This window comes from Gasterosteus aculeatus, chromosome 7 (genome assembly GCF_964276395.1).
Source record: "Gasterosteus aculeatus chromosome 7, fGasAcu3.hap1.1, whole genome shotgun sequence".
In the NCBI taxonomy this organism is placed as follows: domain Eukaryota; kingdom Metazoa; phylum Chordata; class Actinopteri; order Perciformes; family Gasterosteidae; genus Gasterosteus; species Gasterosteus aculeatus.
The window spans coordinates 22,916,920-22,941,417 of record NC_135694.1 but is presented as its reverse complement, the minus strand read 5'-3'; the positions used below and the strand labels follow the sequence as shown (position 1 = coordinate 22,941,417).

General features: G+C 43.8%; 3 protein-coding genes across 6 annotated transcripts; 2 read left to right on the top strand and 1 right to left on the bottom strand.

The window, feature by feature from the left end:
• The first annotated feature begins 755 nt into the window (after window positions 1–755).
• Window positions 756–5,492, top strand: LOC120821805 (ras-related protein Rab-34). 4 transcript variants are annotated; one of them, XM_040180831.2, is made up of 11 exons: window positions 756–922; window positions 1,179–1,411; window positions 1,761–1,852; window positions 2,406–2,471; window positions 2,910–3,011; window positions 3,221–3,285; window positions 3,359–3,410; window positions 3,508–3,589; window positions 3,963–4,053; window positions 4,195–4,302; window positions 4,891–5,492. In XM_040180831.2, exons 2-11 carry the CDS (start codon window positions 1,364–1,366, stop codon window positions 4,950–4,952), a joined length of 768 nt encoding a protein of 255 aa, XP_040036765.2. In that variant the 5' UTR covers window positions 756–922; window positions 1,179–1,363; the 3' UTR covers window positions 4,953–5,492. The 4 variants fall into 4 exon arrangements, with proteins under 4 accessions (XP_040036765.2, XP_077961397.1, XP_077961399.1 ...); XM_078105271.1 differs by having other exon boundaries at window positions 3,915–4,053; XM_078105273.1 differs by lacking the exon at window positions 4,195–4,302.
• Window positions 5,493–5,624: 132 nt separating this feature from the next.
• supt6h (SPT6 homolog, histone chaperone and transcription elongation factor) lies at window positions 5,625–21,098 on the bottom strand. The gene is made up of 37 exons (XM_040180692.2): window positions 20,806–21,098; window positions 19,704–19,813; window positions 19,440–19,604; window positions 18,345–18,418; window positions 18,032–18,212; window positions 17,814–17,895; window positions 17,440–17,695; window positions 17,147–17,248; window positions 16,859–16,972; window positions 16,631–16,720; window positions 16,323–16,465; window positions 16,001–16,146; window positions 15,804–15,914; window positions 15,384–15,664; window positions 15,115–15,269; window positions 14,463–14,658; window positions 14,163–14,302; window positions 13,824–13,941; window positions 13,646–13,722; window positions 13,424–13,559; window positions 13,158–13,295; window positions 12,404–12,571; window positions 12,180–12,307; window positions 11,813–12,020; window positions 11,454–11,601; window positions 11,130–11,272; window positions 10,895–11,035; window positions 10,492–10,687; window positions 10,208–10,353; window positions 10,037–10,129; window positions 9,811–9,924; window positions 9,604–9,728; window positions 8,999–9,111; window positions 8,832–8,909; window positions 8,555–8,742; window positions 7,989–8,278; window positions 5,625–7,432 (listed from the first exon to the last, which is right to left on the bottom strand). The coding sequence occupies exons 2-37, from the start codon at window positions 19,801–19,803 to the stop codon at window positions 7,240–7,242; spliced, it is 5,277 nt and encodes a 1,758-aa protein (XP_040036626.2). The 5' UTR covers window positions 19,804–19,813; window positions 20,806–21,098; the 3' UTR covers window positions 5,625–7,239.
• Window positions 20,871–24,244, top strand: sdf2 (stromal cell-derived factor 2). The gene is made up of 3 exons (XM_040180839.2): window positions 20,871–21,453; window positions 21,973–22,169; window positions 23,091–24,244. Exons 1-3 carry the CDS (start codon window positions 21,270–21,272, stop codon window positions 23,388–23,390), a joined length of 681 nt encoding a protein of 226 aa, XP_040036773.2. The 5' UTR covers window positions 20,871–21,269; the 3' UTR covers window positions 23,391–24,244.
• Window positions 24,245–24,498: the final 254 nt, after the last annotated feature.

The following is a 24,498-nucleotide window of genomic DNA, read 5'->3' as shown; positions in this document are numbered from 1 at the left end:
ATGAAATTCACATTTAAATACGCAACATAAGCCATTGTATTCAAGCGTAAGTCGTGTGATAACATTTGCCTCAGTAAAATAATGTTACTTGACATTAGTAAGTTACTTTGCAGATGAACATTAGGACCTTCACACATTTTCTTTGGAAACTACTAATTTAGCTACCCAGCAAAAATCGTTGTCTCTCATTACATAACATATTCTCTATTATTAATCAATACCAATATGAGAAAGATAGTGTAGGCTGCACCTCACCTATACTGTTGAAATAAAACCTCTCCCCCACAAAACAGAACCAGGTAGATACCCAGGTACTCTGAAGTATGCAATGACGACCCAAATGTTGCACATGTAAATATATATCAGTCACTTGCTATGAATTATGGTAATAGAATAAATAGTGGAGGCCACACAACAGTACATCTTGATTCTGTAACAGAATAAGGTTACACTATGATAGTTCAATAAATAGAAAGGTACAGAAACACCTGTTATCTTTAAGTTGTGTTTATATTCAAGTGTATTGGAAATATGAAAATAAATCCTCTCCCCTCTATGCATCATTACATTACATGTCATTTAGCTGATGCTTTTATCCAAAGCAACATACAATAAGTGCATTTCAACCTTAACTGAACAGGACAAGTGAAATACCAACATCTTAAGTTATATTTCATTTAAGTCACATTTCAATTACACAAAGAAATCTATTCATCAGTAAATAAAGTCGTAACACCACTTGGCCACACGTGGGCGCTGTTCCGCGGTTTATCCGCTGGTTTTTCAGTCGTTGCGCGTCTGCAGGCGATCAGTCTGGAGACAGTTCGTTGCTGTGAGCCTCATTTTGTTCCGGATTTCAGAGAGAGACCTTGAATATCACACCACATCCCTCCTTCTGCATTGCACCACACGGCAGTTTCAGGTAAAGTTGCTAAACTTACTTAAACCTGTTTTTAGATTGTTTGGGATTTCTGTTTATTTTTTGCTCAATCCCTTATTGTTAAAATCACTATAACGCACTCTTCCTGAAACGTCGACCTATTGTAAATGAGAATTGTCCCATTCGAAAAACAAGGCTTTTGTGATTTCAGTGACATGTGAACTGCAAACTGACCCTGATTCACTCACAATCTGCATGTATTTAATATAACAACTCTTTGTTAATTGCTCTTTTTCAGGAAAACTGTGAAGACATTAACTATCCATTCCTAGTTTTGTGGGAGGACTAGTGGAGGAAAACAAAGTTTGTGTGTGTGTGTGTGTGTGTGTGTGTGTGTGTGTGTGTGTGTATTGTGTGCGCGCGCGCGCGTGTGTGTGTGTGTGTGTGTGTGTGTGCGTGTGTGCATTGCTCCACTGCAGCAGCATGTTGCCGCCCGTGAAGAAGGACCGGGTCATTACTCAGCTCCCAATGGTCAGTAACACACACTCACTCACACATGCCTTGTAATACAATTACAGCTAACAGTGTTACAAAGGAGAGGTTATTTAGATTCTCACGTGCTGCTCTTTGTTTGTACAGCTGCAAAATTGGAAAATGTAGTTTTCCTCCCAGCGTTAATTTTATTTTTGAAAAACAAATTTCCTCTGGTCAGCAACAATAGAGGTGTAATGAGCCGGAGAGAGGAGGGGAGGACTTTTAAAAGTTTTTGGATTTTGTAAGATTGTCACCATACCTTCTTTCCACTTTTTTTTTCTCCAATTTCCATTGTGATCTTCTGTCGATTCATTCGTTTCCATTTCCTCTCCCACGTTCTCCACAGTGTTTCAGTCCGAATGCAGCGCTGCACGTCAAAGATGGCTTCCACCCACAGGTGAAGGCCGCATGCCAGCTACAGAAGACGGACACGGTGAGGTAAATGCACAGAGGGGCGGAACGGACAACACACTAAACACGCAAACAGAAGAATATTTATCAGCATTTAGGAGGAAAAGTTCAGCACAGCACAGAGGAGTGATACGCATTTACTGTGAAAACAAAGCTTTTGTCTCTCGTTTTTCTGTGATGATACAATGTATGCATATTTACACACAAGAGAAATAGTTTGGGGAATATTTAAAACATTTTGGGGGGGGTGAGAGAGATTTGGACCAAAAACACCCTTAAATTCAGAAAACAAATTCTTTGTTTTATTCAATGGAAAGGATGAAGCAGAGTTTAAGTCTTTGCTTTTTGCGTTGCCATTACATCTTGAAGCGGAGCATAACATGGACCCCTATAGAGCATGCAGTCTTTTTCACACTAATCATTTTGTATGTCAAGGTGTGACATCGTGCTGCTATGACAACGCCTTTTGTTGACCACTGCAAGTGAAATATCTAAAAGTTGAAGGGGTCTTATGTTGGCGTGTGTTTCATGCTATTCTTGTCTGGGGTCATGAATGACTGTTTAAGCTTTCTGCTGCCAGCTTTAATCTTGCAAAGGTCATCGTGGTGGGAGATGTTGCGGTTGGGAAAACGTGTCTGATCAGCAGGTGAGAAGCAGTCATCAATGATCCGATCAACTGTCTTAAGAAACACGCACAGGACTGTTGTTTTTTTTATTTTTATTTTTTTATTAGAGTTTAACCGAGTCTGTGTGTTACAACCGGGTTAACACATTAGTGAGATAAAGAAACCTGATTTATATGAATGTATTTGATATCCTGAAATGTCCGTCAGGGTCATAATATGATGGTACAGCAAACTTATTATGAGTGATATTTGTTTTTTCTCTAATAACTTTATTATCTCACCTTAATTAGGCTTTAATTTTTGTATTTGTATTCCTTGATTATACATTTTTGTATGATTATAATTCACATTGTGATGATGACAATTGTTAATTATCATAATAAAAATAACAAAAATCCCAATAATACAAAAACATTTTCTCTCTCTTTCTCTTGCGCTTCCCTTTTGTTCCTTTTAAGGTTTCGTAAGGGTGCGTTTGAAAAGAACTACAAAGCAACCATCGGGGTGGATTTTGAGATGGAGCGCTTCGAGGTGCTTGGTGTTCCGTACAGTTTACAACTGTGAGTACGTCTCCTCACCAAAGAAACCCGAAGGGACTGAGGCTCAAACGGGTCAACATGAGCAAAAAATCCCTTGAACTGGCGGCCTCGCGTAATGTAATGATATTTCTCTGCGTCGGCGTCGGTGGCAGCTCTTCTCTCTCCTCTTCCCTTCACCTGCACCAAATATCTCGAGAAGACCCATCGAAGCTTCTTCTGATCTGTTTCAGGTGGGACACCGCCGGTCAGGAGCGCTTCAAATGCATCGCTTCAACGTACTACAGGGGAGCACAAGGTGAATGTGCCTCAGTCCGAAACTTCTCACACGCAAACACCGTCTCACTGTCTCACGCCGTTTGTCTCTCCAGCCATCATCGTGGTGTTTGACCTGAGCAGCGTGAGCTCGCTGGCGCATGCCAGGTACGGAATTAGGATCCAATTGTTCTCCCTTTTTTTTTTTGTTCTTTCTAATTATTCCCATGAAAGGAGTCTCGCCGTTTCCTGTCTGTCCCTGCAGGCAGTGGCTGGAGGACGCCATGAGGGAGAACGACCCGTCCAGTGTTTTACTGTTCCTCGTCGGTACCAAGAAAGACCTCAGTGTGGGTGGAACGAATTGAAAATGAGTCAGTTAGTTGTTTTTTTCTTTTGTCGATTGACAGAAAAGAAGTGTTTTTTCGCTAATATCTTATGGGCTTTAACAAACAACTATTTAATAATCACCAATTAAATCATTTTCTAGAGCCCAAAGTGGTGTCAGTTGTCTTCGGGAAAGAAAGAAAAGTACATTTTCACCTTTCAGAACCAGAAACCCGTTAAATTATCCGCATTTCTGCTCGAATTGTTGCCGAATAACTTTCTGTGAATCAGCCGGTTATGTGAGTACTTGTTGCAGCTCTGAATATCTCACTGGGTCTGTGTGATCAGCCTGTTTCCACGGCGACTGATCGTCCACTGTCCCGCTCCCCTCCTCAGTCTCCCGATCAGTTGGTCCAGATTGAGCAGGAAGCCGTCAGACTCTCTGAGGAAATCAAAGCAGAGTACTGGGCAGTTTCTGCCAAGTCAGGTGGGAGTCGATCACATGTTGTCACGAACAACCCCCCCCCCCCCCTCCCCTCAGTAAAAATGTCCTACATGCTTTCCGTGTTGCTGCTTCGTCCTCCTCTTGTCTCACTAGACTGCTTCCTCCGTCTCTCTGTTGCTCCAGGAGACGGCGTCAGGGATTTCTTCTTCCGCGTGGCCTCTCTGACATTTGAGGCAAACGTTTTGTCCGAGATCGAGAAAAGTGGCACGAGGCACATCGGTGACATTATCAGTGAGTCGGTTTGCTGGATTAACGTCTCATCAGTAACCCGAGTAACCCTTCGTCCCGTCTTCAGTCTCTCTGCATGCGATTAAAACCCCCAAAATAACCTTTCTCCTGTTTGTCCTCGAATTGATGAGTTGATTTATTCAAACATTGTAAAGCTACGTTTCTCCACGTAGAATCCTGCTTTAGAGATTCAGAGGGAATACAAATGTAATTCTCAATAGTCGCTTGTTTGTGTCCTGCGCGTTCAACAAGCGTTCTCTCTACGTTGGTTCTGACCTTTATACCTCGACGTCTAACAAACATGTCTGATGCATTTTCTAAGCTGACTTTTGAGATAGTTGGAGTCCTGCATCGTTCACGATCGTGTCTCCCGCTCGATGAGCGAGAACTTAAGCTCCAGCGAGAACACGTCCACCAGACGAACCGTGTGGCTCATTTAATGCTTCAGGCTCCTCGCTGGCTCTGATCTTTTTAATGGGATTTGCTGCCATCAAGGAATACCAATTATATTCTCCTCATCCAAACGCTTCCTACTGAAGCTCACGTGGTTCATCTGAAGGCCAAATTGGTTTTGTCTTTGGCTCTGCACAGGACTCACGGACAGCACAGAAGCCGATTGCCAACCGACCAAGAGGAAGTCCAACTGCTGCTGAGGAGAGAACGGCCGCTCGGACACACGGTCCCGTCCACACAGCCGCAATGAATTACACTCAGCACGCCCATTGTGGACGTCCTGAATCGTCGGAGCCGGACCAATAAAGCACCATGAGCCTGTTGTAAACGATAATTTCTTGACATTTTAGTAAACGGCCCAAGCTTCCATTAACACTGTCTGTGGCAGCGTTTCTCTCCCACATCGGAGAACATGTCAGCGACACACTTGTGCGTTGTTCTTTTGTTTTGTTTCCTCGTTGCTCTTCGTCACGCTGCTGATGAGGAGCATGCGCTGGCTCCCATGACCGCGGTAAATACCCACGACGCGCCCCTCTTCTCGGGATAGAACCGCTCCCATGATCTGGAGAAAGGAGGGATTGTTTCCAAGGACTGAAAAAAACAAACCAGGAAGTCACATCTGGGACTAATAGATTTGTCCTCACTCGGTTAAGTCAGACAGAAGGAAGACGTCCTGACAACTCTGCATGTGTCCTCTATTAAACACACACAAAAAATTGTTAATAAATTGCTTTCTATCACCGCATTGTCCTTCTGTTGAATTCAAAAAGGAAAAAAGCTAGATTTTGTAAACAAACCATGAGAAAGAATTCTTGGCGTCACATGTGCAACGTGAAGAAACAAGACACACTCAATATGAGCATGAACAAGACTTGGAGTTTAATATGAACACTTTTATTAAAGGGTTCACAGGTAGAAAAGGTCATCAGCAGTGTCAGAAACATCATTTCTCCTCTTATCACCAACTACCGGCGAACCAACCAATCGCAGCCACGCTGAGAAAGACGCAACATCGCAATCCGGCAAGAGACGTAAAACCAAGTTAGTTTAGACATAAAACATAATTATTTAAAACAAAATGCATATTATGGGACCATGATACTGCACACTGCAAAATGACTCACACCATTGAATACCAATGCAGCATGTTTGTACTGTGGCAGAGCTAAAAAATAATAAAACACCCAATGTAAAAGTAGGGAAGGATGCAGAGCGGCTTAAAACTGCCACGACGATCACAATAGATTGTGTTTTAAACAACGATATATTCATTCTACTGAAATAGCTGCGTGCACTTCAGATTATCATACATATAAAAGGCAGCGGGATGTCAGTTTGATGGTATTTTTGTCTGATAGTGATGTCATACAGCGAAACGACATCTTCCTTTCACTGTTGATGTCTTCGGTTTAGTGAAACCCTCCAAGGTGGCAAACACCAAATCCCTCTGTCAAAAGTGAAACACTCTAGTTTGAACCATTCACATTTGAGTCAACTTCATCAAAAATGGGACATCACACAAACATCACGAGGTTCCACTCATGGGCATTAAAACGAACCAGCTTCGTCTGCACGGCATTGCATTAATGCAGATGAAGTCATCTCAAAAGGAACCCAGCGGGAGCTCGGAGGGGCCCCATGTTAGTCCACATGGAGTTCTCCGGTCACATAAGAGTCAACAATACAACACAGGCAATCTACAGGAGTAGAAATAAATGTAGTCAGCTGATCATAATACAGCATGTGGTGGAGGCAGACGCTTCGCAGTAACCCAAGCTCACATGGAGGCTTCTCCTTGTATAAATCAGCCTCAACCCTCACACTTGGCATGTGTGTCGGTACGGTTCCAGGTGTGTTGTTTTGACAGATGTGAAGAGCAGAGGCTTAAGGTTCAAACAGAAGACACTGGCTTTATTTATTCTGTATTCCATACAAAAATGATATTTCCCGTTTGGCTTGGCAAACCGCTGTTTTGGCAACTGCTCGCCAAAATCCACCAAAACCGTAAGGTGGGAAAATCGGATTTTGGAAAACTGCAAATGTGCCCCTCTGTCGACGCCATTCAAGGATCAAACTAAAACCTGCCGCAAAAAATAAAGAAAGACGGACAGCTTGTCTGACATTGTCTGTGTAGGTCCATATCCTATATTAAACTGCTGTCTGATAAGCTTCTTCTTTTGCCACCGTACGGACTCTCCGCATGACACACGCAGTTTTAATCTGACTGTACAGAATACTCTGCAGCCACAGGAGGCGGCTGCATTTCAGGAGGTGAACCCTCCGGGACGACACACAGGGAGACGAGAGGAAGGAAGGAGACGAAGCGTGATACGGGACTGATGAACAGCACCTACAATATCAGGGGGTGAGTATGAATGGGCAGTGGGGAGCGCAGACAAAATGGTGGAGGGTTATCCGGATGAATAAGCTGAGTTGGGGATGTAGGGGGGGGGGGGGGGGGGGTGTTGTGACTCCCCCCTCCATGTCCTATCGGTCCATCTCGTCCAGTAGGGGTGTGGCGTCTCCGGCGATGGACATGGGCGTGCTCTCTATCATCGGGCTGGGAGACGGTCGCGGCGTCATCCGCGGGGTTTTCTTGCGCCCCTCCGCTTCTTTTTCCTTCAGCCACTGCTCCGCCATCTTACCCCAGTCCACGGCAGAGGCGCTGCTGCCGCCGGCTCTGCAAGGAGGGAGGGCAGGACGGGGAGGCATTTTTAGTCAAAGACAACGACACATTGAACGGCAGGCTGCCGCTTAGCCTCAAAGGAATGCAGATTGTGGGTTTAGCGCCATCTAACGGCAGAAAAACAACAACCTCGCTGACATCATTCAACAACTGGCAGATTTGAGCCCTCGGCACGTCTCCAGCTCTGTCCATCCGATCGACTTTGCACCTGAACAGTTTTTCACTTCCCTCGAGCCAAATAGCAATACGCTGGTCTACAGAATGCGGCAAAGCCTGAGCGGTGCCCCCACCTCCCCCCTCCAGCTCCTCTTCCCCGCCCCCAAACGGGGAACCGCACTAAAACAGCAAAATGGACTTCAAACAGACTCGGGAGGTGAAGGAAACATGACGAGGCGACGATGACGTCAACATTTGTGTTGAACCATTCCAATTACTTATAGCGTCGATCATTTCTAGCATCCCTGCGCAGGATGTTTCACTACCAAAGAACCAGGAAAATGCGTGGTTAAGAGTACGTCAGGTCACCGACACATATTCCCGCTGTACTCACTTTGACGGTTGTGGCGTCTGCGGCGACGGCTGCGGCTGCTGCTGCGGCGTCCTTCCCCTGGACGAGGTAGAGGAGGACGGCGTGCCGGATGCGTGGCTGTGGTGACTGCTGTGGCCGTGATGGCTCGGGTGGGACACGTGGCTTCCGTGGGGATGGCCATGTGCGTGAGAGGACTGCGGCGTGGAGCTGGCGTACTGCGGCGTGCCGAGGGCCTGCTGGCTCGGTGTGGTGTAAGAGTAGCTGGGCGTCATCATGGGAGTCGCCATGGGCTGCTGAGGTGTAGCAAATACCTGCAGAGGAGGAAGTACCGGCAATGAAATGTGGCTCAAGGATCATACGAGTATAAGCAGGCTCTTAAGAAAAAGGTCCAACTGAGAAAACAACTCAATATGAATCGTTCCACATATTTCTGACTGTAGATAAAATACATTATGATTTTGAAAATAATTAACAAGGGGGTCCTAAACAAGATGGGTGTCATCTACAAGACTTTATAAAGTCCTTTACGAATTGAACATCTCCATAACAACCTCCTACCATTGTAACTTGTTAAAAACTGCACTTACATGATAAGCAGAGGAGCTCCCTCCGCCTCCTCCTCCTCCTCCTGTGCTGCCACTGTAGCCATACTGGCTGGAGCCCCACTGGGCGGGGGTGGTGTTGGGGTTCTGGCCCTGGCCTGTGACTGCGGCGATGGCACTGAACATCTGAGAGGTCATGTTGCGTGGGAGGGCGTTGACAGCTCGCGTCAAGTCTAGGGAGGAAGGGACGCATTACAAAATGGTCAAACGTACTTCAACTACACTCCTGCTGAATGTATATTTGAAAGAAATTGAGACTCACCTGCGATGTTGATATTGGCTGGGGTGGCATTGAGGGATGCAGGTGTCCTTGTTCGGCTACTGTTGCTGGGAGTGACGCCTTTGACGGAGGGGGATAACGTCAGTTCAAAACCCACAACATCTTTCAACCGTCGGAATAGACACAATTAGCATCATGTGTTTTCATACCGGGCACAGGCTCTTGGTAATGATCCTTAAACCACCGAAATAGTCCATTCACTGTGGGAAATATCTGGGAACGATAGCGGAAGCCATCCGGGGTGATGGTCACATACTCAACCCTAGACAAAGAAGAGAGATGGGATGCTGAAATTCTGTTCTACTTGTATTCAAAGCTTGCTGACGATCAATGAAGTAAACGTCTAATAAAAAGCAGCTGGGCGGTCGAGTGGATCAGAATGTACTGGGATATTTAGAATAGGGGGATCTAAAACGTCTGTATTTTGAGGCCCACTTTGGATTATCAAAACTATTCCCAGGAACTCCATCCCATATGAATAAGAAAAAAATCATTGTAAAAGGGGGAAAAGAACGGGGCGGTATAAATGCCAGCTATGATGACTTATATACAGCTGTTCATTGTGATTACGGTGGAGGTTGGCTACTCATATGCAACGGGTCATTGATATTGTGCTTTGTTTGAAATACTGTGTACTGTTTAATATGAGCCTTTACTTATCTGGGGAAAAGAAACATTACCAATTTTGTTATAAATCGGCCTCCACTGAATCCATGGCATCATCACAGAATAGACAGAAAACATTTCTTCTCACCGTGGTTTTCCACGAGGTTGGTAGCCCAGTATGAATTTTCCTGGCATTTCTTTACATGCCGAAAGGAAGTATGGGATGAAAGTAGGCTTCTCTCGCTTTGTCTTGACCAATAACTCCTCCATTTTCTATTAGAGAGAAAAATAGACAAAGACTTAGTCGAATGAGATGAGGTACAGTAAAGAATGACATCGGAGTAAAGAAGCAGACCTCTTTGATCCCCCAGAGGCCGTCCTGGAAGTACTTATGCCCCAGTAGATCCCTGGCGAACGACGCCATTGGCTGAATATACCGAGCAGTGATTTCATCCAGATCTTCAAACTCCTGCAGAGAATTCATGAGACTCTTGAGGAACACGCAGCAGCCAAAACAACATCGATGTAGGGTTCGACCGCAAAGCACGAAGGAAGACTAAACAAGAAGGAAAACCACTCACTTCGTTATTGATCCAGAGAGTGTGCCCTAAGCTGAATGCGTTCTCTTTGCCTTCTTCTCTCACATCCACATGCTGGTAGATGCCTTCAGCCACCTTCAAAACAAATGTCACAGTTAGATTGGCGTATGTTGAGTTTTTGCCAAGTGAAGTACCTTTCTATCGGTTTCTTACTTTCCAGGTGACTGTGAGGTGGTTCTCTCCCTTGCTGCTGGGTCGGATGATCAAGTCTCCCTGGTCCAGACTCTCCATCATCTTCTCTGCTTGGTTGAAACTAATGTTGTGGAAGTTGGGGTGGGCAATCACACGCTTTATGTATGCTGGACAGACCGGGGAGAAGCAAACAAGCAGTATAAGGACAGTGATGAGGAGGGCGTTGGGCAACCAAAGCGTCTTATGAGGAGAGATCTGCATTCTCCCGAGAGCACCTCTCTAGGTAATCCTGTCATTATACTAACGTGTTCGCTGTTGTTTCTTTTTGAGCTCCTCCTCGTGTTTCTGGTCTTCGGTCTCTGTGTCGAAGTCGTAGTAGCTGTCTTTGGGGAGCTTCCACTCATTGGCCTTGTCCATCAAATCTGAGGTGCGACACGTGAGGTCGACGCTGAATTTTTCAATGTCGATTTTCATTATGCGGCAGTGAACTGTCATGCCCACCTGGAGAAGAGGAAAAAGCCAGTGTTGCACAACAGAACGAAACAAGACAAGAAGCGCAACAGTCCATTGATCCATAAGGGAAATGTAACCGTCCCCAACTGCAAACTCTTAAGAGACATTAGAACGTTTACATGTGACATTGAACAAAATAAAATAAAAACATGAGCAAAGCAAAACTAATGATGAGAACATCAAACAACGCCTCACCTTGACCCTCTCCTCAGGGTGTTTGACAGTTTTGTCACTGAGGAACTTGGTGGGAATGAACCCCTGGACGCCATTATCTAATCTGGACCGCACCCCAATGGCCTGACCTGGACACGAGCCGCTGTCAAAGTGATTCCACACCTAAAGCAGGGAGAAAAAGAGGATGTTTACATCAGACTGTCAGCCGTTTGCTGCCTCACAGTAGTCAATGAAAGAACACCCAGGTGAGTAGTACCTCGCTGAGTTCAGGGAAGTTGTCCTGCTGACAGAAGGGACACTGCCACAGCCCCGTTGAATCGTTACGGATGGCCTGGTCGTAGCTCTCTCCCTGAGGCCGTCGGTGAGCAATACCAGTTACTATACTGGTGATCAGCTTACCTGGAGGGAAAGGGGGCAAAAACATGAACCACAACAACCAACAGAGCTGCATTTATAAATCCTTTTAACAAGTCATATGCCGTTTGCCCTTGTCTCAGTGAGTGCTTAGAATGTATAATGGAGCTTTGGTGCAATTGAAGTGAAGAGAAATACGTTTACTTTAGTGTGTGTTGTATATTACCGATATAAAAGGTCTCTGGAGTTTCCTTGGTGAGCAGGTTGAAGACCTCCTCAGTATTGGGGACTCTGTATACAACTCTCAGGTCTTTGTATCTGCAGCTCAGCTCTGCACGGATGTCATACAGAGTGATCCCCTTGTTTCCGTAGCCCTACGCGGACAAACCAGAGATGGAAACGAGTGAAAACCAGGATAGACGAGTGGATGCAAGACACGTTAGTCAGCAACCATAGTTCTATTTAGTTTTATTTCCTTTAAGAAATTGAATAAATTTATTCCAATTAAGAATATTGCGACAGACCCACTGTGTGTTCATGAATATCAGACATTGCTGCGGCCAAAGCCACAAAACACACACCAACCTGTCTCTCAAGCTCCTCAGCAAACGCATCCAGGTCCAAATCTTTGAGACGTTCTGGATTTTCTAAGATCTCCTCCAGAGCTCCAGCGGGGTTGGCATCTTCCGCCGACTCATCATACTCAAGGGCGTCCACGGCCATTTTGCGAGCCCACTCATACGTCTCAGGGTGGACACGAGATCCATCCAGAACCTCAATGTACGAGTCAGTGCTGTGTCAAAGGGTTGGGAGAAGAAGAAAAAAGAATGCAGATTATAATTAATAAAATGAACTTGCTGAACATGCTGCATCACAACTTTGTCTAACAGTAGAATTAGCAATGTGGGAAATAGACAGAGCGTGTAACTAATCACTTGTACAAGGTACCAACCTGTCCCCAAGCGATGCCGTGTCGATCTTGATGAAACCGGCACAGTTAATAAAAACTTTGGGTCCCATGTGACACATTGTGACCAGCTGAGTTCTGTTTTCCAGTCGAGTATTGTTTTGCTTAAGAATCTGTACAAATACAAGGACCGTGGTGACAATCAGCTCAGTAGAACAGTCTTCATCCTATGTCACATAATAATTAATGACAGCCAAACAAAAACCAACCTTGAGTAGCTGGGAGCCCTTTCTTGGTCCCAGACCACAGACGAACTGGACGAGGCTCTGAGTGTGAGGATGGGCAATGGCCTTGTTCACGTCCACTCCGACCTCATTAACGCGGTTGATGAATTCACAGTGAAGAGCACAGAGCAAATCCTCCTTCACCACTTGTTCCTGAGAGATAGTTAGAAAAAAAAAAAGTTGTAGCTGCCGAATATTTTATGTTTTACAGGCATCTAGTTATAATTTGTGATGGGATTATCTTAAAATAGTTTTATGTAGCTGACAAGGCGGAAAACATTATTGAATGTTTTTATTGCTTGTTGCCAAATGTCCAAAAAGGAAATATCCAACTTCCAAAAGTTTTCAAATGTTATCAATGTAGTAAAAATATGCAATTCGTCAGTGGTGTCACAAGAAGATAGATCCTTTATTGATCCCTTAATTTTGTTATCACAGCAGCATGTACAGGGAAGAATATAATAAAAAGATACACATTATATACAATATAATAAGATAAACAATATTAAATTAAATAAACTAAACTGAAACAAAAGAATAACCTTCAAAAAGAGACAATAATTAATAATTTGTAAAAGGAGAAGAGGAAGAGGATGAGCAGCAACATCACAGCAGAAATGCAAGCAAAAAATCATGTAAATGTTGCCCTGACCATTACAAAGAAAAAAAAAAAACATTTCAAAAACATACAGCAACAAATATGTAGGAGGAGATAAAAAACAAAACCAAATGGTCTCACCTGTAGCGGGTGTAGTTTGAGGCAGAGAATGTCATCATCGGTGCTGCAAACCTGAGCATACTCCATCAGGGGATCCTGGATCTTCCTGGCTATCGACACAGCCTGTCGCAGTAAGGGAGGGTAGTCCCTAAAATCAATCTGCATGGATAGAAAAGCAGAGGTTAAGGAGACAATTAGCAGAAATACCTAGAATTCACCAGTTAATGACACAGCTGTGGTTAAGAGCCCCAGCCTGTCTGTGACTGTGTGAGATGAAGAACAATTACCTCAGATCTCTTGCTGTTCATGTACAATGTGGCCAACTCGTTGTCAACGAGCTCTACGCCCACAGCAGGTAGAGAGGACTCCTGCTCCAGCTCGCTGACGGCCCTCTTGATGTCCTCCATGATCATTTGAGCATCTCTGCAAACACAGCAGTATTTGAACCTTGTCGTCTTTATAACTTGTAAATGGTGTTCAAACTGTCCGGATAAAATGTATTTTTTTACCGGCTTTCCCCAGCGACAGCAACAACGTGTGGTTTCTTGCCAGACAGAAACTTCTTGAGAGTTTCAATGTCGTGGGCCTGAAGATAACACACAAATGAGTGATCTTCTTAAAACATCCATCCCTGAACTAAAGCATCTCCTGACGGCAGAGAAGCACATTTGTGTTCTCCGCATGTACCTTCTTCTCCCTCTCATCCTCCTTAAAGGCATTCCTCCTCTTCATGAAGTAGGGCAGCCGCAAGAAGTCGACCACCTCGCCTTCCCCATTGATCAGAGCACAGAAAACTGGCGTGTCTCTGTTGGAGCAACGTTTGCAAGTAAGAATCTGTAATATCCATCACATAGCGTGTCTCCCATGCAGTAAACTGTGGTTGTAAGAACGTGCAGTATTTCTCCCATATTTGAATGTCAGCATTCTATTTCTTAATACCAAACATTTTAGACACTAATATAGCCATGGGAGAAAAAAAAATATATATATATATATATATATATATATATATTGTGGAATGTATACCTGCTAGGCGCATAGGCTACACCCAGCACCCGAATGCCTTTGCCCTGACTCTCATCCATCAGATCATCGTCTTCCTCGACCTGCTGATCTGGTCGGTAAGGAGCCACTTTGAGCCAGTTATACAACCGACGACAGCAGGACTACGAGGAGCAACGCACAAAAGCAAAAGCATCACAATCAGTTATTAGGTCAAACTACTAATAATAGTATAGACATGATGCATGTGTTCACAGTGTTACTTTGTCCTGCGTAACATAACTGCGATGTTGTAATGTTACAATAGATGGAGACAGAACTCACCCTGATGATGCTCTCTTTGGCCTCAGTGATCAGTTTGCTCTTGAGCTCCTTTGCCATCTGAGGGTAGAGGAACTGAGTGAGGGCTCTCTCTATGGCTAAAGTACGCTGCCTGTTCCACTCCTGCACCTGGTGACTGAACTCGTCCCTGTAGTAGAACTGTTTGATCTCATCAAAGTACGTCTGGTCCCCAGCATACCTGACAACAAGCAGGGGGAAGACACACAGAGAAGCAAAGACAGAAAAGAATGCCTTAATATTTCCACAGTCATATTTCATAAGCTTCATGGTATACGGACATCAGACTGGATAAATACATAAGCTGCAGCTCATAAACAAATTATTGTTTCACCAATGGCCAAGCTCCACAGATGCTAAAAATGGCAAAACGCACAAGATCCTGCGCTTGGTAAATATCATATGGCCAGTGAACCCCCCCCCCCAAAAGTGACAAGAATTACAAGACCTCTAGATGTTTGTATATTTATAGTTTGCTCCATCTGGTTGACTAAATGGAAGTGGCAAGCGTCCTTGGTCTGAGTATAATCATGAACAAACATTTGGATTGAGAAGTTTCATACTACACAGATCAACATCACTGAACATTGATGTTTCTCCACTTAAAATGTTTTTCCAGTGTTATCACGGTGCTCACCCTTTGACCCCTACAAGGTCGATACAGATGTCAATGGAAAGCAGCCCCTCGTCCTCTGCCAGGCACATCTTTAAGAACTGATCCCCATTCAGCTCCTTTACAGCCTTGTTCTTAAGGTACTTGAAGGAGTAGGCAAAATGCGCCTCGTCTACCTCCTACAGGAAGTAAGCAAATGACAATGCAGATTTAGATGAACCCTTTACGTTCAGGATCAGATTGGTGATTATTGTCCCGTTTTCCAAACGCCTGTGAATAAAAGGTAGCCGTACCTTTTTGCCCTTCTTGGTAGGCTTGATGTTGATCTTGGCCCTCTCCTGAAAGGTCTGTCGGAGAACATGTCTGACCAGCGGCTCGCGAGCAATCTGCATGGCCACCATGTACCTAGTTCCTTCCAGCACTGCCTCAGAAGTGCTGAACTGACTGCAAACATAATCTTTGGCCAGCTCCACCGGCTCAGCGGGGAACTGCTCGGTCTCATGACGCTGGTAACTGTCTCTCAAATTTTCTCCAAACTGCTCTGGAGTTAACCCAAACTTTTTAGCCAAGCCATCTGCAGTAAGGAAGAAACAGAGAACGCAGTTGAAGTGCTACCAAGCGAAGACAAATACAAAACAAAAAGAAAAAGTGAGCATAGAGATACTTGAGCACTAAGACTGTGGTGTAATAGGTAATAAGTTAAAGAGACTAACCCAGCCCCACGCTCTGGCAGATGCTGTACATATCTCTACGAGACGCCAGCTTGAGGTCCGGCCCTTTCTGTTCTTCTTCTTCTTCTTCGATCTCCAATTCCTCTTCTTCCCCTAAAGAAGCATAAAGCAGACGACTCAGTCATAGGGGAAATTCTGACATTTGTCGTATCTGTCCAGCATCATCTAATCCGTCTTACCATCCTCTGTCACTTCTTTGATCTTCTTGAGCCTCTTCTTACTGGACTTGGCAGTATTCTGCATCTTGGGGATGTCTCGGCCGTAGTAGAGCAGAAAGTGGTTGTACACGTCACTAAGCTCTTCAAGAGTCTGCACGTCTTTTAGCCTACAGGAATAAATAGAAGGGGCAGAAAACTGAGTTGTTTAATTGATGTTCACCACGTGAGCTTTATCAATTTGATTTCCTGAAAAGATTCTCTGGCTAGTGAAGTAACAACCAAATATAGCACAAAACACGTAATAAGAGATTCTATTTTTAAAGCCTCCGCTCTTTAGACGCACCTCTCCATGTCAGCGGTGTCCAGAGGACGGATACCGTCAGCCAAAGGTTTGTCGGGGTCGGCAGAGATCTGCTCATACTGGTAGGACTGCATCTTCCGAAACAGACGGGTAAGGTTCTGTTTTCGTGTCTTCAGTTGAGTCCACTGGTGGAGGAAAATGTTTCAGTCAGGAAACCAGAAGTGGCTTACAAAACCCCAAGAAGAAGCACCCCCATCTGGCTGTGCACCCAGAGGATTCACGCTTTTATAAAAACACTTTCCCTTTTGTCTGTTCTTCATTCTTCTGCACAAATGCAATAACAAGTTTACCTTTTCATCCCACTGCCACACCTTCCACAAATCATTGATGTTTAGTTCTGGCTCCACATATTCTTTCCTGTAGAAAGCTATAAATGGGACCTGAAGAAAAGAACAATATAAAATGAGTTCTTTAAGATTATGTCACATTTTGCATGTGTTCCTAAAGACATAATGTTATTGGTCTGTAGAGACAAATAAACTCAAAAGAAACAGATAAGTGAAGTGAGCTCAATGTACCTCAAATTGTTGATTCCTCATGAAGTTGAGGGCTTCTTTGATCTTGGCAATTGTGCTGGGACCTTTCCTGCTGAAGTTTGTGGTTGTCCCTCGGTCTAAATAATCTGTGCTCTCCTGGTTAGGGAAAAGACAAAAACCAGAAAGCATCTAGATGTGAGCTAGACTTAAGGATAACCAATGATCTCTGGAGAATCTAAGCAGGCATCATGACTAAAAATCCCCAAAAAGGTTCTTATTATCGATTGTGCAAGCGCGATTTTCTGAATGTGTCTGTCAAAGGACGCGTACCTGCATGGAGATGGTAAGAGTGGAGAAGCCATGTCTGAAGATCCACTCTGCTTCCTCTTCCAGCTCATCATCCTCAGCAGGTTTAACAGGGATGGACCTTAACTATAAGATGGAGTAGAGATCAGCAAAAAAGGCACTCGATTATAATCAATGACTATATGTTGCCAATACTTAACTGTACTTAAATACTTTAATGACAGCTTTCTATGGTATAAGGCCAGAATAATAATGTGACAACAGTGAATCAACAGTGTTAACATCAAAAGCATTGACAGACAAACACGCACACACACCTGGAACCTTTCGGGCATATCCGTAGAGCGGATCTCGTTGTCTTGGTCAGTCATGTGACTACTTTCCAACTCGCTAGGCTCGTATATCTCAAAGATGCTTTTCCTCCCCTGCCTCCTCTTCGTCTGCTTCTTGGGTCGGTCCCAGCCCTCCTCATCCTGGTCCTCCTCCTCCTCCTCGCCCTGGTCGTATGCGTCTGCGTCAAAGTCGGCAAAGTCAAAGTCCCCACCAAAAATCTCTTGGGCCTCCTGGAGAGCTCTGTGGGAGGATGTGAAGAGGAGAGAAGCAATCAAATATAAATATGTATTAGCACACTCCTTGTCCTACTAATGATTCATATTTTATACAACAGATTTGCTGTATAAACTATACTCACGCGTCCGTGTATCCCGAGAATTTCTTGCCCCTCTTTTTGGTGATGGGTTGGCCATCATCATCAACAATAAAATCGTCTATATCTGTGAGAGAAACAGCATTTAAAAAAATAAAAAACAAATCAATGATTTAAAAAACAAGAGCGGACTGAATTTGCATCACTTTTTTTGCGTTTACTTTGCTTCTTAAATACTAAACAAAGCATTGTTTCTGGCCTACCGGACTCCTCGTCCTCTCCTTCTTCGTCGTCATCTGCGTGGTGGAGAGGCTCATCGACCGCCTCGCCTTCCTCTAGCTCGCCATCGGCATCACCATGAAATATCTCATCTGCGATCATGTCCTTCTGATCATCATCCTCTTCATCATCATCAAGTGTTTTGACACGGTCGTACTTCTTTTTCTGTGACACAAGGCAGGTTGCACATCAGCACTGCTAGAGGGAGCTTTGTCCAGATGTACAAAAATGTGAGATGCAAAGTACATTTTTCACACACTTACTACAGAGATAGTAGCAATGAGAAACTATTCTTACCCTCCTTTTGACTTTTACACCCAAGTTTTCCTCAATTAGGTCCAGATCATCGTCATCGAGGTAGTCGTCATAATCTGCAAATGGCAAAAGTCTCAGTCAGTGGAAACTACAGCTACAACTGCAAAGACAGCGCTCCTGTTTTTGTGTGTGAAACACACGATTATTTGTTGAAGAAATCAAATGTTACAGTATGAGGACAGCAAATCTATTTAGACAGTTTATAAATGAAAATCAATATTTGGGACTGTAGGAGGACAATGACTCAAAATCTATATTTGCAGTCTTAACAGAAGCTGCTGGCAAGTATTTGTTAATTTGTGAGTTAAATGAAGGTAAATATGGCTGACACAACAAATACACTTTCTATAATAATGGCAAAGCAAAAATATTTAAGTTGATTTTACTGCATCAGCAGAGAACTAACATCATTACCACCTGATGCGGTTAATGTTATGATACAAGTAAAATAAAAAAAATCAGATAAAAGGGTATAGTATCAGTTTTAAAAGACAAACGAACATATAACATACTACGCACGACATTTTACAGCTGAAAAATCAACTTGTAAGTTGAACGAAAAAAAGAAAAATGGTAACACCGTTACTGAATTACTTACAGTTTGACGTTTCTGTACATGTACACGCAAAACACCAGTCAATTCTACTTTTTACCGTCACAGCCTTCATCATTCATAGATTGTTTGGACATTCTTTGCACACATTGGCAAAAGGGGTGGCATAATTTTAAATGTCACATGAGTGCTCGCCATCCACTCACTCACCAAATAACATGAACTTGTTAATGTACGAGGCGATCACCTAATAAAGCATTAACGCTTAAACATGCATCTTGAAAAAGAGGCATCAATAGAGTAGAAAGACAACTTCAACAATAGTAAATGGGATGTTCTTATTTTAAACACAGGTAACGAGACATTTTAAGAAATACCAGTATTACAAATATTACCAAACATCAGTTGCGAAAGATATTTTCCCATAATTGACAATATCTAATGTATGAATAGTGATTGCATTGTTTTTGTTAGTGAGAGCCACGTGTTGGCTCTAATGCTTTATAAACATTTGGTGCACTTACTTCGCTTTTTACGCCGATGCCTGACTTCCTCTTCTGAGTCACTCCCTGCTGCACTCGCACTTCTCGGGCGGTCCCCCTCCTCCTCCTCCTCCTCTCCATCATCAATGAGTCCGCGTAAATTTCCTCGCTCGTCCTGGTCCTCTGTGTTCTCTTCTTCCTCTTCATCTGTTGGGAAATGAGGGACGAATGGTTCACACCTCATGCAACCCCCCCTGCGTACCGCCTTTGAAACACATACCCAGAACTAAACCATTATATTCTCACCATCTTCCTCCAAGAACCTCTGGGTCTTTTTCGGCTTGAGGTCTTTCTCATCAAACTCCTCCTCTGACTCCTCTGCCTCGCTCTCAATAAAGTCTGACATGCTGCTGTTCCTGTGAATAAATTCACACAAAGAGATTTCCAACAACATCAACGCATTGGTCACATAAAAAAGCTCAAACACGACACATTACGACACAGTACAAGACACATATATTTCATTACCATTAAACAATAACGCTGAAGAGACACAGCTGCAACAACCCACCAAATGGAGACACTCTAAATATCAGATATGAACGTGTTTGACCAGAATACACAAGTAAATTACTACATTTAAATTGCATTCTGAGGTTTAAGACCTCCTAAAAATATAAATTAGTGCTCTGTTCCATTCTACCATTTGAATCATATTTGACGATTTATGGCCTTCACAAAATACGTTGCCGCATAGCTAGATTTAGCTGGAGTTTAAAGAAACAACAGAAACAACACAAAGCTACACCTAATTACGATGTCGCAATGCGCACACAACACCAACACTGAGTTGATCACTCGAACGAGTTAATTAGTGCGGTGCTTTCCATGCAACTGTATAACATAACGTTATTAGGACCTTAACGCGGAGCCATCAAAAGAGCTTTTCGGCCAACGCACTTTAACAGAAACGTTATTTTGGGAATTCTAGTCAATACCGTTAACTAGCTACAGTAAACTAAGCTATCTATATGGGAGCTAGCAACCACCAACAATCGTTAGGCTATTACCCATGCTAGCTATGCAAGGTGGCTAGCAAGCAATCTCCTATCAAGTAACGTCAACGTTAGCTGGCGTTTAACGTCACTTTCACGTCGCTTGTTTGAAATACATCCGGACTTAACGATACTTTAGCTGACAATTAAATAACAAAAACAAGATACATTTCACTGTATAACTAGATAAGAGGCCTCTGAGCCGGTCCAACGTTTTAGCATGTCAGTATGCTAGCCTAGCATTAGCTAGGACGACAACAACAGGCAACTACATAAGCCCCGGCTAGTAAACGGCTGCTAGCTAAGCAGCACAGTGTTAAGATCGCAAATGATCCCGGCAAACGTGCACTTACGTGTCTCCCTGCTTAGGTGTACTCCGTTAACGTTTACAAAAAATAACGGGATTGTGTTGTGTTTCGTATTTCGGGAGCCTGTTCTTGTAAAAATGGCCGACAACGGGCGGCGTGATGGCAATTCCGGGATTCTTCCATCCTTCGCGATAGAAATGGGACGCCCCCTGCTGGTTTACCATGCCTCTACACAAAATACAACAACAAAATGAGACTACGCAAAATAACCCCTTGAGTATTTCATGGAGATATTGCTGATAGTTCATGCACATGGAAGCATATCTGAAATGACACCAAATAAACCACAAATAGAGCAAAGACCCGTGACAGCTCCGCGCAACGAGCACTCCGGGCCGCTAGGGACGCTGTTTCACAGCCCGCCCGGGAACACTGGACCTCTTTAATGACGTAGCGAAAAATAATAGAGATCTTTATGAGCATCGGCGGCTCCCCTGGATTTATTTGGAATGGGTCATTTAGATTGTACAGTTCTTCCTAACTCTCTTCCGACCATTTTGTTATTGTCAACCTGTTTATTTGGACTGTCTCTTGGTACGGAACTGGGTTTTGTGACGTGTGGGTCCGTCCTTAAACTGTTAAATACAAAGCACAATGTAAGATTACACTCGCACGACGTGCGCTACGGCTCCGGTGAGTTTCCTCTCATAAAACGACCGTTAAGCATTACTAAACTTACCGTTGTCCATGTCTGTAATTCTAAAGATTGGTTTATATTTACGAAGGTTAACAGTGTTAATTTGACATATAACGTTAATGAATCCTGTCTTTAATATGTGTAACGATATAGTGTTGCGCGTAAACTAGCCTCTTTTCGGTGTTATTTACCATTACAAAGCAAATATTTACCAATGGTAAATAATGACCGTGCCAATGACCGTGAATTCACTACACATGAACGGGATTAACGTTTGGATTTACACATTATCTTTATCTTAACCGGCAGAGCAAACCACGATTTAAAGCTCAGATTCATTAAGAAAACCTAAAATGGTATCTAATTCCAAACTTTCTGCAAATCTAGAAATGATGCCCTGACAAAATCCCAGTGTGGTCGTCATTTAACCCATTCCCCCCCCCCCCCCCCCCCCTCCAACTTTGAGTATCATGTGTAACATGATTGTGCTCGCTGCATGTACTTGTGTGTGGCAGGTAGCGGGCAGCAGTCTGTAACGGGGGTGACTTCAGTGGAAGACAGCAACAGCTACTGGAGTGTCCGCGGAACAATCGACGCCTCGTGTCATCGTGGCACGCCGATCAAATGCGGGCAGACCATTCGTCTCACCCACGTCAACACGGGCCGCAACCTGCACAGCCACTACTTCGCCTCGCCGCTGTCCTCTAACCAGGTGGGCGGTGGGGGGAGCACACGGGGAAGAGAGCAGGCGTCATGTTTATGTAAAGCATCATCCACACACCTGCCTGCAGAGATTTTGAAATCATGTTAATGTCCTAGAGGGGGTTATAGCATCTCCAGCATAACTGAAAAAGTTGAATGTGAGAATGTTGATTTAGTTATGACTCATCTGCTAACTGTGAAGTCTACTGATCGATTAAATGCAGTAGGATCACTCACACGCGGTTATAGATGTAAGATACCAAGAGGTCGAGAGCTCACATTTGACTGAAGAGCATCGTTTTGAGGTGGAACTGAGTTGACAGCAGCTTTTACACTTCAGGAAATTCACTAGACTCTCTGTGAAAAACAGCCTGGGGTCAAAAAATATCTTGCAATATTGAGGAAGTGTGAAAACAGTGTGTCATGAAATGTAACAGGGTTTGGAAGATGTTCAACATGCTATTTCACAAATTTGTCAACTGTCATTTTGGTATACAGTTAATTTACTAATATATCTGCCTACTATGTGGTAAATTGATAAACAGGTTTGCTTCATGGCACTTTGGGATTTTCAGGAAGTTTGGAAAATACCAACCACAATACAAGATTTCATCTACGCGCACACGCAATGCATACAACTCCGTGTCTCCTCTCCCATTCACCAATAAAGTTTGCAGACTGGAGACTTAAGGGTGTATGTAACTGTACGTTTGTGTAATAAACAAGCCAGAGAGTGTTTGACAAAATCAGACCTGTCCCTGCGTTTACTGTGTTCGATATCTGCCGTGGTAAATAATGGGGTCTGTAAAAGCTGTTAGTTTTCTACAACATAGAAGTCGGGTAATAGCCGAAGGTTAAATGCAAAACACAAGTATTGTCTACGTCTGAAAAGTCCATCGTAAATGGTCTCTCTTCTGTCTCTCGTCCACAGGAGGTGAGTGCATTTGGCGACGAAGGGGAGGGAGACCACCTGGACGAGTGGACGGTCCAGTGCGGAGGATCCGTGTGGAAGCGCGAGGAGGCCGTCCGCTTCCGCCACAAAGCCACCGATGCGCTGCTGTCGGTGACGGGGGAGCAGTACGGGCGGCCGATCAGTGGCCAGAGGGAAGTTCACGCCATGTCGAGCCCCAGCCAGCACAGCCTGTGGAAGGCCATGGAGGGCGTCTTCCTGAAGCCCAGCGAGAACCTGGCCGGCAGCCGAGACTACAGTCACCTGCACACAGAGTTCTGAAGCCCGCTCTTCTTTCGTTTCCCTCACTTCCCGTCTCTGTCCCTAATCTCACCTGTCGCGGCCGCCCCTTTTCTCACTTGCCTCTCCCGTCACCTTTCGACTATCGTCTTTTGAAGAGACATGTGCCAAACGTCTGTCCCGGATCAGGGGGCAACAACTTCAAGTTTGAGTTTAAACGAAACCCAACACGCAGTACAGCTAATAGAATTTGTTGAGAATTATAGTTTGCCGGGTGCAAGGAGACATAAAGGCATTAAAAATACCGTTTTGCTCTATGAAGACACATTTTTGAGCTTTGCATCCTCTCAGCTGTTATTTTGTTAAATAACTGCCAATATCTGGCAGTGCAGGTTTTGCAGATAAGTATTAATTCATCAAGTAAATATTGTGCTTTGTTGGGCAAAAAATTGTTACACTTGTGCCTTTATCCTTTTTAAAATGTGCTAAGCGCTAAGTATTTAAACTGCGGAGACTTTTAAACTTTTGAAAACATACGAATTTGAATGTGTTTTTATGGCATTTGGAAGCCATATTACACTCAATGTATAAGGAGTATTACCTTTGTGAATGGCTTTCTTTTCTCTTCAATTCAAGCGTTTCATATAAATTATTTAACACTAGCTGACATGACAGAATATGCTGGGTTTTTTTTCTTCGGAGGTGTTTTTGAAATGTACATCATTGACCCGGGTGCTGTTGTTTGTCATGATTTAAACAGTTTTCAAGTGTTGGGAGAAAGTACAGTGTTTTACATTCATGCCGTCTGTGCATGTGTACGTGTTAGATCAACTCTTTGTTTGAGAGGAAACAAACATGCAATGAATACCTCATATTAAAATGATTTGTATGCAGTATTAGCCTGACGTCTTCATTGGATCCTTTTCTTTTTACTTTGGTGACGGCGGTGGAAAATCCTAAAATAATTTAAAGAGAGAATCTGAAAACTGTAAAAAAAATGTAACCAGTGTCTTTATGATACATGGCAAAGCCAGAGCTTACTGATTTCATCATTCATGACTTTCCCGTTAACTGAAAGCACATTTTACCGACATGACTTATAAGGTAAAAGGAGTGCACTAAAGGTAGACAGATAATGTAGTGTTTCTGT

Excerpts from the sequence above, each read along its gene's own strand:
- sdf2 (XM_040180839.2), top strand. The coding sequence starts at position 21,270 with ATGGGTCATTTAGATTGTACAGTTCTTCCTAACTCTCTTCCGACCATT. Across the intron at positions 21,454-21,972 it reads CGACGTGCGCTACGGCTCCG|GTAGCGGGCAGCAGTCTGTA; the intron begins GTGAGTTTCCTC and ends TGTGTGTGGCAG. Across the intron at positions 22,170-23,090 it reads CGCCGCTGTCCTCTAACCAG|GAGGTGAGTGCATTTGGCGA; the intron begins GTGGGCGGTGGG and ends TCTCGTCCACAG.
- supt6h (XM_040180692.2), bottom strand. The coding sequence starts at position 19,803 with ATGTCAGACTTTATTGAGAGCGAGGCAGAGGAGTCAGAGGAGGAGTTT. Across the intron at positions 16,973-17,146 it reads CTCTTACCATCTCCATGCAG|GAGAGCACAGATTATTTAGA; the intron begins GTACGCGTCCTT and ends TTCCCTAACCAG. Across the intron at positions 13,942-14,162 it reads GTAGCCTATGCGCCTAGCAG|AGACACGCCAGTTTTCTGTG; the intron begins GTATACATTCCA and ends TTGCTCCAACAG.
- LOC120821805 (XM_078105271.1), top strand. The coding sequence starts at position 1,364 with ATGTTGCCGCCCGTGAAGAAGGACCGGGTCATTACTCAGCTCCCAATG. Across the intron at positions 2,472-2,909 it reads AAAACGTGTCTGATCAGCAG|GTTTCGTAAGGGTGCGTTTG; the intron begins GTGAGAAGCAGT and ends GTTCCTTTTAAG. Across the intron at positions 3,411-3,507 it reads AGCTCGCTGGCGCATGCCAG|GCAGTGGCTGGAGGACGCCA; the intron begins GTACGGAATTAG and ends CTGTCCCTGCAG.